The sequence below is a fragment of the Triticum dicoccoides genome, chromosome 2B (genome assembly GCF_002162155.2).
Source record: "Triticum dicoccoides isolate Atlit2015 ecotype Zavitan chromosome 2B, WEW_v2.0, whole genome shotgun sequence".
Classification (NCBI taxonomy): Eukaryota; Viridiplantae; Streptophyta; class Magnoliopsida; order Poales; family Poaceae; genus Triticum; species Triticum dicoccoides.
In genome coordinates, this window is record NC_041383.1 from 686,717,522 (window position 1) to 686,731,324 (window position 13,803).

The 13,803-nt window shown below is 47.5% G+C and overlaps 2 protein-coding genes across 2 annotated transcripts; both read left to right on the forward strand.

Annotated features, from left to right (window-relative positions):
- The first annotated feature begins 5,552 nt into the window (after positions 1 to 5,552).
- LOC119365615 (FCS-Like Zinc finger 1-like) lies at positions 5,553 to 6,481 on the forward strand. Its single transcript, XM_037631259.1, has 2 exons — positions 5,553 to 5,843; positions 5,944 to 6,481. The coding sequence occupies exons 1-2, from the start codon at positions 5,632 to 5,634 to the stop codon at positions 6,101 to 6,103; spliced, it is 372 nt and encodes a 123-aa protein (XP_037487156.1). The 5' UTR covers positions 5,553 to 5,631; the 3' UTR covers positions 6,104 to 6,481.
- A 2,722-nt stretch (positions 6,482 to 9,203) lies between these two features.
- On the forward strand, positions 9,204 to 10,292 carry LOC119368336 (knob-associated histidine-rich protein-like). Its single transcript, XM_037633628.1, has 2 exons — positions 9,204 to 9,471; positions 9,572 to 10,292. The coding sequence occupies exons 1-2, from the start codon at positions 9,323 to 9,325 to the stop codon at positions 9,849 to 9,851; spliced, it is 429 nt and encodes a 142-aa protein (XP_037489525.1). The 5' UTR covers positions 9,204 to 9,322; the 3' UTR covers positions 9,852 to 10,292.
- The last annotated feature ends 3,511 nt before the right edge of the window (positions 10,293 to 13,803 follow it).

The window sequence follows — 13,803 nt, forward strand, 5'->3', positions numbered from 1 at the left end:
TGGCATACCGCAAAACGGAGGAAACGGACCTCCTATGGTCGAAACGGGGGTCCTATTGATCGGGAGGGGTGTGGCGTACCGCAAAACGGACGAAACGGACTTGTGTTGGAGTGGTATGGTCGAAATCGGGGTCCTGTTCATCGGGAGGGGTGCGGCTTACTGCAAAACGGGACTCCACAGGATATTGTTCATCTCCACTGTCGACCTCCTCCAGCCTCCATGGGCTACTATTCATCCACCGTCGACCTCCTCCAGCCTCCACCTGCGACTGTTCATCCACGGGCTTCTATTCATCCAACCTCCACCGCGCGCTACTCCACCAGCTACTGTTCAACCACCCCTCTCCACGGGCTCCTGTTCAACCACCCCTTCACGGGCTACTATTCATCCACCCCTCCACCGTCTACTGTTCATTCAGCCCTCCACGGGGTCGTCCTATTCATCCAGCCCTCCATGGGGTCATGTTCATCCAGCCCCAACCAGCTCAATCGATCGGGGTCCTGTTCATCCAGAGGCAATGCCACGGGTCCTGTTCATCCACTCCCACCGCTCACTGTTCATCCAAACCCCTCGCAACGCTCACTGTTCATCCACAGAGGCAGCATCGATCGGCTTCAGTTAGCAGCAGTAGCGAAGGAATCGCTCGATCGGGTTCAGTTAACAGCCATCGATCGATCGCGCGGGTTCATTAACGTGTAGCCTGCAGTGCAATTGCTCGGGTTCAGTTAGAGCCCAATGCCTCACTCGGGTTCAGTTTTTCACTTGGGTTCAGTTAGAGCCAACGCCTCGCACACACGCGCGTACGTGTACGAGAGAAACGCGCATCGCTCGGCCCCCGACCATCCACCGTAACCGGGAACTCTCTGAAATTTTCCTCGCCCTCGCTTCTACCACGGTTTTTTCCTTCATGGACGGCCCAAAGAATGTCATGCAGCTGCGTCTCCGGCCCGCCCAGGACAAAAAGCCCATTTTCTGTCATGATTTTTTGTCATAGAAGTAGGAGCCCACCACATCTATGATAATACCGGGTTTTGTCACAATTATCGTCATAGAAGTGTCATATGTATGACAGAAAAAAATTCGTTCGGCCCAAAATGTCACGGATGTGTCTTTTTTTTGTAGTGCGCCTAGATGACGAAAACGATGGAGGAGCTCGCATTGGGGTCGGTCACACCTTAACGAAGAAGACGCGGACTTTCTTCCTCAACTCCGACCACTACTGGATCTTCAACTGTGGTAGCGTCCACCTGCTTCCCCCTACTGTAGCAGATATATCTTTTATCTCCAAATCTGGGACTCTAAAAGGCAATCAAACAATTTTTAAATTTAATTTGGGACCGATACAAATTACGAGTTTACTCATCATCCAAACAATGAAACCACCAATTTCATTATCCTAGTTGATTTTATATCGACCCTCCATTTAATTCCCCGAGCCCAGCATCTACATCCAAACATAAAATCTTGTTTTTCTCAAAGATTTTGTCCCCAATGGTCAATAATTTTGTTAAATCCCAGTCACCAGATGTGTAATCCGAAGCCAAATTTACTTCATGTGTGTTGTTGGCAGATCCAAAATATCTCACGCTTTTAATGAAGAGTATAAGCAAAATATCTCATGTTAAAAGCAACTCCAAAATATCTTATTTTTTCAAAGCTTAAAATAGCTATCATTAGTCGATGAAAAATAATTGTTTACAATCATTTGCCAAGAAAGATCTCCGGTCATCTTGGATGTTTAAATCCATGAGCTTGTACTCTCCCCTTTTGGCAACACAACATCTTCGTGGGCTAGGATGTTGCATTCCCTACTAATAACCTTAATTAATTGGAACAACGGAAAATATCTCATATTTCTAACTTAGAGTATACACAAATATGTCATGTTTCTTACTAAGAGTATATGCAAAATATCTGTAGTTAGAAGCAACAATGCAATTTGACGGCCTATATGTTGAGTTGTTTTTGTTCACTAGTCATCACTCGGTACTCCGCACATATCTTCCGGTAATGCTAGATATTCTGATGGAATCATGCATCAAATGCTTTTTCACAAACTTTATCCCCCAAGTTGCATGGCATGCTGAAAAGAGGAACACGCCATCGACGACACGTTGCACATGATACATCATCCTAGAAGAAGACTACAAAATATGTGGAGAACAATAGGCAGGCCTCACACATCGCAATGTGCTAGTTTCTCTTGAGTAAACTAGGGTTCTAATCGCAATTTACAGGTCCCTCATGGTTTCGAGCCAAGTACGTAGGATTATCGTCAAATCAGGCAGCCACACCTACTGCGCCCATGTTTCTCCACAGACTGGTTCAGTTTACTTTATATTAGAATACAAGAGGAGAGATCCATGGAGCCAAGCAACTGTGCAAACTTGAAACGTGAATTCCTTGAATAATAGGATGTGACATGTACAGATGTACTCAACAAGATCAACGAGATTGTCACCGACACAGAGGGGCTTAGATCGGAGCAATCCTTCTTGGACGCAGACACGAAGGTGCTTAGACCGTGAAGAACTTTCTTTGAAGCGTACGCAATGACAATTCACACCTCATCGCAGGAGATGCCAACCTTGTTCCTCAACTTGGCAACCACTGCATCCTCAACTCTGGTCGCGACCACCTCTTTATCCCACTCTGGTGAGTCTTATGCCTCCAATTTTGGGATTCCAAAACAAGGCAACCAAACAACATTTGGAAATTAATTTGGCTCCGATTCAAATTGCAAGTTACTCGCCATCCAGACAACAAAACTTGAGTTGTGGCCCGTTTCAGTATCCCGGCTCATTTCCTATTGAACCTCGGTTTAATTCCTCGAGCCCAATATCTACATCCAAACATAAATGCTTGGTTTTTTAGATCTATTTTTTTCATGTTTTGCCTTCTATTGTCAACAATTTAGTTAAATCCCAGGCGCGAGATGCGTAATCGGAAACCAAATTTATTTTATATTTCTCATGTTTCTAACTAAGAGTACATGCAATTAAACTATCTCATGTTAGAAGCTACTCACAGATATCTCGTGCTTCTAACCCAAGAATATATGCAAAATATCTCATGTTAGAAGCCATGCAAACAAATGTGCTTTTGACAGATCCAAAATATCTTATGCTTTTAACAAAGAGAGTATGCAAAATATCCTATGTCAGAAGCAGCAATGCAATTTGATTGCCTATCAGTTGAGTTGTTATTGTTCAGTACTAGTCACCACTCGATACTCCGTACCTGTCTTGTAGCAACGCCAGATATTCCGATGGAATCATATGCATCAATTAATTGCTTCAGAGCACACTTTATCCCCCCAAGTTGCATGGCACGCTTAAAAGCAGCACACGCCATCAACGACACACTGCACGCGATACATCATCCTAGTTGACGAAGACTACAAGATATGTGGAGAACGATGGGCAGGCCTTACAGATCATAAGATGTGCTTTGTTTCTTTAGAGTAAACTGAGCTTCTTATCGCAGTTTGCAGGCCCCTCGTGGTCTCAAGCCGAGTAGGAGGATTGTCGCCAAATCAGGCAGCCGCACCTACTGCGCCCCTGTTTCTCCATAGACCGCTTCAGCTTAGTTTATGTTAGTATGAGAGGAGAGATCCATGGAGCCAACCAGCCGCGGAACAACAAAACCGGAAGCCCAGAATGATTTTACTAATCCTCCGAATAATTGTGTTCAGAAAATAAATCCCCGGAATAATCGGACGTGACATGTTGCAAAGGTGCTCCTACTGGTCATGTATCAACGGGATCGTGGGAAAAAAGAAGTGCGGAAATGAATAAATATCGGACGGTTGGTCGACACAGCTGAGAGCTGACTCATGATTCTGCTCGCTGGAATAGTGCAGGTCAGTAGTGCGGGCATGGACCACCTCCACGGCTCCACCACCACGCGCCCCGGTTTTGATTTGGCCGTTCGTTCAGCAACCTGATTAGCAAGCCAGCTTGCGGCTTTGCAACTTGGTCACTGGTACTACTATGTGCCTAGGCCGTCTTCTAGAGGAAGGGTTTGTGCTAGTGGCCCGGTGGTATGTGCTACGTGGGTCCGAAAGAAAAAGTCTTTTGCAACGGTGAGAGATTTTATCAAGGAAATAATATCTTGCTTGCCACTTGTGTTCACCACATGTGCAATTTGGCACCTAGGATTATGTGTTATTGTGTCCCAATGGAAGCACAATTATTAAGCTTAACATGCAACGGTTATCGACGGGAGAATGACCAAATTACCCTTGTTCGATGGGGCTTAGTCAATGACAGATGGGTAGGACATGTGAAGAACATCTCAAACTTTGAATGTTGTCGTAGCCGAATGACGCAAGAAATATTTGATGGTGAAGCGCAAAACTTGGAACCATGTAGCATACATGGCCATTGTGCCGCTCAGAATAGGAACATTACAATCATCTATGTTTTCAGACGTTAAAACACTAGCATTTTCGACAATATTTAGAGAAGGCATTTTAAAGTGTTATAGAACTATAAAACAATGTACCTGACACCTGTACAGACCAATCTTGTAAAAACTAGTTGACATTTTCTTGAACATGTTGAGAATCATTTTCATAGTTTACGATGTTAAAAATGTCTTATGGCTAGCCAATCATACAAAAATAACAGCCGACGCCTCCTCCTTCCTCCACAAAAAAGTTAGGGTTTCTGCCTCCCGCCGTCGCCGCCGCAGGTCCGCCTCCTCTCCGGTGGCCCTAGGGCCATGGGGGCGTGGTGGATCTCGGCAAGGGCCGGCGGGAGGGCTTCGTTTTTAGTCGTTTCTTCTAGTTTTGCTAGGGTTTGTGTCCTGCTCAGGAAGACGAGATGGCGCCGGCTCCCTGAAGACGGAATAAAGGTCTCCCCGCCTAGTCCCCGTTCCGGCGGCGCGCCTAGCATCGTTGGTGGGCGTGTGGAGGTGTGTCTCCGGCGGATCTATCTTTGATGGATTTGCTCGGATCTCGTCGTTGTTCGTCTACGTTCGCGTGTCTTCGAATTGGATCTTTCTGATCTACGTTATTCTTCATCTGCTGCGGTTGATGTTCTGGTGCGCTGGTCCTACGGGGCCTTAGCACGACGACTTTCCGACTGTCTACTACAACAAGTTGTGCCCGACTCCGGCGATGGAGGGGCGATGACGCCGGCGCGCCTTCGGCTCGCTTCAGTGCTGGTAGTCGTCGCTAGGTGGTCTATGATCTGGATATAATTTTTATTATTTCTGGTATTCGTTGTACTGCCATGATTGAAGATGAATAGATCGAAAATTTTCTCGCAAAAAAAAATCATACAAAAATAACAACGCCATCCTCTTTTTCTTAAATGCCAACTTTTTTTTCGAAGGGCTGGGAAATGCCAACTTTATTGTTTATGTCGCCCAAGTACAAAGTCTGAAAGTTTAGCAAATAAACAACCAAGAAATGGGAAATCCACCGGGAGAACCTTGCTCCACATCTTGAGTGCTAAACTTAATTTCATCCTCCACAGAGGGCCAAAATGAAAAGTACGCCACCCTCCCTAATATAAAGGGGTCCCTCGCCTCTCTACTCTCCTCCCCCACTCCCTTCAGTCATTCCTACCTGAAAAGAAAGAGAAGCATTAGCAGTTTGCAGAAGAAACTACTCCATCGATCTCCATGGAAATCTACGGTGACCTCGAGGCCGGCTGCCTCAGCCACTCCGTCTCTCCCATCAAGCCGACGTCCCCGCCGAGGAAGGCCGTGCCCGGCCGCCTCTTCTGCGACCCCTGCGACGACGCCGGCGAGCTCCTCGGCCACCACCACTACCTGGACATCTGCTTCAACTGCCGGAAGCTTCTCGCAGGAAACAAAGACATCTTCATGTACAGGTGAATACACGCTACTTGTCATACCGGCCATGATCTCTCCTTTTTGTCACCTCTGCTGAAGAATTGTCTCTGATGGTGGCTTGATTATTTTGTGTTGCAGAGGTGACACGCCCTTCTGTAGCGAGGAGTGCAGGCAGGAGCAGATCGAGATCGACGAGGCGAGAGAGAAGCGCTCGAATCAGACCGGGAGGGCGGAGGAGCAGCGGCAGAGACAGCAGCAGAAGCAGAGCACCCCGAGGATCCCGGTCTGGGCGTGGTAGCAGCTTTCCGGCAACAAAGCGGAAACGTAGGATTTTCAGCAGCAGTTCATGATGAACAAAAGCTCGATGATGAGTTGGGCAGGCTAGATCCAGTTGAGGGAAGCTTGGATCGCCGGTTCGACGGGACGACCACCACCCTGCAGGCTGCAAACCTGCTGCATCTTATGCTGTCTCTGAACCGCATGGATGGGTTCTCATCCTTTTGATCTCCGAAGATGGAGACTAAGAGTTAAATTTTGTGTGTGAATTATCGCTGGTTTTTTGTTCTTGTGTCGCGTAAGGTTGTACTATAGCCTGTCGATATGAAAGAAAAGAGAGAGGCATAACAAAAGGGGATCCGGCTTGCCTGCTCCCTTCCTATGCTCCCATCCGTGCTCCCACTTCATCCTATGGCTGTCTTTTTTCCTTTTCTTTTTCTAACCTAATCATCTCCCCTCCTGATTTTAAGGGGGTGGGGTCGAGCCTTATTTTGTTCCAATCAAAACAAGCCACGTACGCGGAAGCACGGATGAGCACACGGCGGGTGAGCAGGCAAGTCTCGTCCAACAAAAGGGCTCTCTCGGTTTTCTCGTTAGTTCAGCTGTGCTCTTTCCTATTGTTCCATGCTTTCATGCTTCCACAGATGGTTCCACCCATAACAGTGGACGCAATATTAAGATTTAAAACTGAATTTATTCGTTTTGGCCCACGAACACAATCGCCGTTCTTTACTGTACCATAGGAATTTAAAGCCGTTCCTGTTTAAAAAAAATGAAAAATACTGGAGGCCGTTGCCTGTTACTGTGTGCATACAGCAAAGGCAGAGGACCAGACAACGGCCCACCAGACAACGGCCCTGTTGGTTCTTGGTGGAGCAGAGCGCAGGTAAAGTCAGGAAAGTCCAGAGAGATAACAAATGATGCCTTCCATTTCTTACTGAAGAAATGATAGCCGTGAACGAATTGTTATTATTTAGACGTTTGCTTCAACAAGAAAAGCAAAGTAGTGTGCTCAACATGACTACTCCTAATAAGGTTCCACACATACATGAGTGAAGTAATAAAGATCTTCTCTTTCGGCCACACAGCCGGTGGTTTCATTCGCGAGGCCTGTTTCTTGGAAACTTACACGAGGCAACGGCTAGCAACAAGGACCAGCGCATTTTACTTCACCATTTTTCTGTCCACGAAAGCTGCCTTGCTAGTGGATCTCCGGTGTACACCTTACGTGCAAGGTCCACCTGTCAGCTGCCGGACTATATTAAGAAAACAAAAGGCTCGTACGTCTATCGTCTAACATGTACAAATACGGTTATACGGCAATACCGCCCATGCTTCTAGGACCTGCCTGATCTCATACCCTGCGCACATCGCCGTGAACATACGCTAAACTACTACTCCCTCCGTCCGGAAATACTTGTCATCAAAATGGATAAAAGGGATGTATCTAGACGTATTTTAGTTTCAGATACATCTCTTTTTGTCCATTTTGATGACAAGTATTCTCGGACGGAGGGAGTACAAAGCACGCTGGCCCTAGTACGAAGTACCCGACGTTTTTTGATAAAAAAATGCAGTTTTGCTAGAACTCATCTAGATGAGATATAATTTGGTCTCATTCACCTTTTATAGCCATTGGATGTGATGCTATAAGATGCGTGTGTGCTGACGTGGGTTGTATTTATTCTTGTTTTCAAAGTGAATGAGACCAAATTATATCTCATCTAGATGAGTTCTAGGTACTCCAAAAAAACGTAGCAACAACAAATCTATCTCATGAAGCCCGTAGATTTCACCTTACCTGCACTGGAGTGCATGTGCAGCGGAGAATCGTTTAGGCAAATCTAGGCCTTAAACAAGCTTATTCAAGGCTTCATTAGGGGGAAAGCTCTCGGATTCCCTCGCCACGTTACGGCCACCTACGAACGGAGGCCATGCACGCACGAGGCGTCGGGTCGTTTTGCCTTCGGCCGGGAGGAACCGGCTCGCCAAAGGCATCTCGGGTGCCGGTGGTTCGGGGGGCACCGGCCGGAGCCCCGCACGTGGCCGGATCGCACCCATGCGCACGCCGTGGTGCTCTGCGCCAGCGCCGCCCCCCCGACGACCTCCCGCCTGCCATGCCCCCTCTGCTCGCTACACGCAGCGAACGGATCGAAGCTCCGTCTAGTCGCCGCCATGTGACGCTAGAAAAGTTCCATGACCGTTCTAGCAGCTGTTGGTTACGGTGGACGAGATTCTATCACGGCGTGTCGCTGTGGCACCGGTTAATGTCTCGGCGTTGGTCGCCGTGAACCAGATGCTACGGCGTGTCACTGTGCCAGAGGTTAATGTCTCGGCGTTGGACTGGCCTGGAGTGTTGTTTTCTTCAAGGAGGAGGATGAGGACGACGACGGCGAAGACGAGAGATTTGAACGGTAAACCGGGTGCTTGCTTACAATGGTTTTAATGGCGGGCCGCTTTCGACGACGACGGACGCTCTTGTCGTGCTCTGAGCTAAAAGGACGCCTGCGAAGGCGACAAGAGCTGGTGCTCTCTTTTTTCTCCCACGGGGGCGGGAGGGATGTGCTCATTCCGCGCTGTTAAGACAATGACCCCCGATGACATATGTACACGGGTTGCATAATTTAGGTGCAACTTCGCAGGAAAACAAAACAAATAATATGGGAGGTGCTGTCATTTCCTTGCTATCGTATTGCATCTGAATTGGTCCAAGCAAGACCGTATTCAGTCCAGTGCAGTGCGTCAATGGGTGCAGACTATTTCAGCACATGTCCGCTGGATACAGTGGTAAACACATGGATGATGGATCATGTTTATCGAACCCAAGTTATGAAGCATCTTGTACAATCTAAACAGCAAATGGCTGTTAAGAGTAAGAATACTGTACCAATGGAGAAGTATTATCCGATTCATTTCTCTGCGATTTACCATGTGCAAAGGTCGATGCAGAGAGTGGTTCTTGGTGCAGAATCGATCGTTCAGGACCGCTTCCATCAGACCAAAAACAAAAAAATGTAAAGCTCCGGTTCCTTGCCTTTGGCTTCTATTCATGGCACTGCTCTCCTCCGGTGTGAATTAGCAGCCTCTCAACGTTCGTCGGAGGCTAAAAATGGAGCTGGGCCGTGCCCTATTTGTGCACACACCCCGGAAGACGGCAAGCCAGCCGAGCCTCCTTGACATTTAGTGCCATGTCAAGGCGGCATTGCTCCCAATTCTAAGGCTGTTCGCCGCCGCAGGCAGCATGATGAAGGGGGCCGGCGCCATGAGCACGATGAAGCCGCCGTCATCGCCCTTGTACTACGTCCACGAGGCGGACGGCCACGGCCACCACTACCTCGAGGAGTGCTCCCTCTGCGGCAAGTCCCTCTCCGGCGACATCTTCATGTACAGGTCCGTCAATCGGCCAGGCGTTCAGTCCCAGCTGCAATGCGATTATGCGACCATCTTGTCTGGGACTCTGGATACGTGACTACGTACGTGTGTTGTGCAGGGGTGACACGCCGTTCTGCAGCGAGGAGTGCAGGCATCAGCAGATCGAGGTGGACAGGGCGAGGCACCGGCGGAAGAAGCACGCGGCGGCGCACGCGGTGTCGGCGGCGCGGAAGGAGCAGCACCGGCACCACCACCACCACCACCATCATCATCACCGTCAGCACCAGCACCAGCACCAGCCGCATCAGCCGCCGCCGGAGCCGCGGACGGCCATGGTGGGCTCCGCCCCGTGGGCCGACGCCGGGTTCGCCGCGAGGAGCCCCGCGTTGCGCGTGTGACGCTCCCATCAAACCGCACCCGATCTTCGGCGACCTCAGTCTGGCACACGTACGTACAGTACAGGACGACGGACATATACGTACACGTACTCATACGTCTACGACTACACGCGCCAGCATACGGGTTTAGGGACCGGTTGCATATACTAGTGGTGTACGTACGTACACGCCTGATCGAGGGTCCCGTTGTTCCACGGGCGGCTGGACATGGAGGTTTTTTCACAAATAGTGTGTCCCGATCGAGGTTAGAACTTTAGAGCCACGAGAGTGCGAGCCATTGTTGCATGCAATGCAATGCATGGGCTCCCTCTCCATCTTTCTCGCCCCAGATTAACTTGGCTGTTTGTTCTGCTTTTGTGGAATGGGATTGATTTTCCGTACCAAACGCTCTAGATGTAAATCTTGTTGTTACTTTGATCAATATATGTGTTTTCTTGTACACGTTCCTGAACCCTGAATGGAAGTGCAACGAGACAGAGAAAGTGTGGCTGCATGATACTACTAGCATGTAGGAAAAACCGAACATAATAGTCAGGTTCAGAGTTCAGAGTGGTGATGCATCGAAGGTTCAGAGCTTCTTGCTCACTGTTTCTGTAGCAGCGCCGATTCCGGAGTGGATTTGACAGTGTCATCGCATCGCCAAGGATGGCGACGTGAGACATATTTTAGTGCGCATACTTGCGGACCAAGGCGATCTCGATTCACTATGAAAGATTAGTTCTGTAATCAAGTATCCCAATACTCCGAGACGAATCAAAATTGGACGGCCAATGGAGTCACTCAGCGGCATAAACTATGCCGGTCTAGCTTCTTTTAAAAGTCACCCGAGATGCGTAGGATCGGATGCCCCCACTAATATTGTAACGAATGCAATCGATCCCATAGATCGTGTGCAAGATTTCTTGCCTGGTTTCCCGGCATCTTCTTCGCGACGCCCGACAAGCACAACGGGAAGTGCATATTCCCGCGAGCAATTCATTCACCTTTTCTCAGCCAGCATCTATACTCTACTGCCGTAGGAAACGTTGGAGTTCCACCACAATTTCTAAAGCAAATCCTACGATGAAACTAGCTACCGAACTAGACGAGATCACCGAGGCATAAAGAAATGCGATGGTGCGGTTTACCGTGGCATCACCGAGTCCGTCCACCTGTGCGGGTGAAGTGTGTCCCCCCAGCGTGAGCCGCGGGCTGGCTGGAATCCGGGGAACCAACTAATTGGAGCCAACTTTTCGTTATTCTACTCTTCCCGGACCTCAGCTGCTATGGATGCCACACTAGGTCTAGGTCAGGTCCGTGCCGTGCTACCTATGATCGCAATTTCTTAACGCTAGCTCTGCTCGGTGGTACCACCGGGGAGATTAACTAGTGGTGCTGCGTACAAAGGTGACCAGGATGCACGGCAGGATACCACCAAAACCTACCCCCGTTAACTAATGCTCCGCCCATCGCCAATAATTTGTCCACTTTTGTTGGGAGAGGCGATCTTGCATTTCTAAACGGTACGGTGTTCACATCATCATGGTGGTTTTGATTTTTTTCCTGGGGTGAGGACGCATCATGGCATGGCAGTATAGTTTATTCACTACGTACTGCGATTGTTAACGAAACTACTGGGCGGACGACAGTGCCCGCCCGAACTATGCACGATGGCTGATTGAACGGCTTGATACAGTATATCTTGTGTAAATGGACGTCTTGATGGGTAGCATCGTGTGTAAATCGTCCATACTTGTCGTGTGTATAGCAGCGTTCGATTGTTAATGGAAGGTGACCATTCTGCTGGTCGTTGGGGAGGCATGCGGTCACAATACGGGCGGGGCTAGTTAATTAACCGAGACGCGTCAGTGCATGGATCACGTCAGAGCGATCGCGGTGGAGTCTGTGGAGTCCGCTTACGTGGTACGTACTGGCGCTGCCACCACACTTGTTTATTGTTCTCCGTAGTGGCCGGTGACCTAAACCATGGCGCAGATTGCCAAAATAGCTACGCTCATGATCCTGATTGGCAGCAGGTGGGGGCTGCGCTCCTGTTTGTTGGAGAACCGAAAGCTAACCCGTGACGAGGAAAGCTCCGGAAAAGGGCCTTACGGTTTAATGGGCTGGTAGTACGGCGTTAGGCCCAGCCCATTTTCGCATCCGCTGTCCACTGCACATCGGCTCCGTTCAGTACTAATGAAACTCGTTTTTCATTTTGCAGTCGGCGTGTTCTCGTGCATGGAAACTTGTAGTGGAGTATGCAGCAAATCCTACGAAATTCAAAACGCGACAGGTAAACAGGAACAGAGGGAGTATAGGGTTAAATAGGACGAAGCTCCCAAGTTAATTATCGTTGATGCGAAATAAAGAGAGCTTCAGCTATGGTGAATCATACAGTTAAGAAGAGCTTACAGCCTGACTGCTGCAGACCAACACACATGACAAACCTGTTTTTACAGACCCGTCATCCGTAGTCCGTACATACATGGAATCAACTACTGTGTCCACAGTCCACGGCAGGACAATCAAAGAGATCACGCCGAGCAGTCGACATATTGATTGACTCATGAATACTGAATTATCATCCACAAAGAGGCGCGATCACGTAACTCGAGTGCTTGGCAGTGCACTGGAGTCGGTGACTGAAAAGCAGTTGTCTTATTGTCCGTCCACGAACTGTTTATCAGCTGCCCCCATTCGTTCCCTTGCCGGACCGACCAACCACCAGGCACCACCAGCCATCGGGCACCTGTTTTGGTTCAGTACAGTACACCCTTAGGGTTTAGAGGGCCGCAGAGGTAACACATGCTACGAAGATGATCTCTGTCCTGGAAGATGAAACACGCAAATTCAGGGCGCCCAGTTGTGAACTTATCTTTTGAATTTGTGATCTTTTTTCATATGAATGAATATTTTTCAACATCGCAAACTTTTATCAATTTCATGAAAAAAATTCAATTTTTTAAGTAAAAAATTCTTTAACCTTTTTGCGAGTCGATGAACTATTTCGAATTTCAGAAACTTTTATCAAATTTGTGAACTTTGTTTTTTCAAAATTGTGAACTCTTTTTATTTTGCAAACTTTTTTTCCAAATTTGTGAAATTTTTGTCAAACTCTTAACCTTTTTTCAAACCGATGAACTTTCAATTCCACGAACTTTTGTCACACTAGTAAGCTTGCGTTGCACATCTCGGCTAACACATGTAATCATATGTAGGATAATCTTCCCTAAAAATAATAGGTTAACTCTATTGAAAATTTTAAATTTTACACGAAGTGTATAGTACCTAATTCTTGGCATACATAATTTGAAATATCATTCTTCATAAATCAATATATCTTTCATGTACATTTCACCCAAACAGTTTGAATACCTTCTTCACTCAAGAAAACAATATGAATACTCTTTTTATTGCATGAGCCAAATTTAGAGTGCATGCTTTCTAATATGCTATCTATATTTAGGAATAGACATAATAGTTCGTAACCAGGTTGATAGCATGTTCATCACCCAATTCTCCTCTCCTGAAGCAAGGTTACATGCAAATTGCAATGCGGCACGTAGTTGTACATGAACAGTTGGATGAACTCGCATGACCCGACTCCATGCAGAAACCAGGAAAAAAGAATCAGAGATTCATATGAAAGTCCTAAGACAACAATAGCACCCCAAAGATGGGAAAGCAATCAACATGTTGTAGATATAATATTTGATGCATAATCATATCTATATCATCTTGTCTCGTCTTCTTGCACAATGCATGTCTCAGACCAACAATTATTTTGTGGCCTCCCGCCTGCAATTTGAAGTTTCACAAGTTCCCAGCAATAAGTTTTAATATTATCCAACATCACATCTTTGTAACAACTACATAGAGCGATGGCACCAAATCAAATACAATATGTTTTCCATTAAATATTTCAAAATTGGGTGCAGTGTTGCACTCAGCATAGCGATGATAAAAAAAGGGA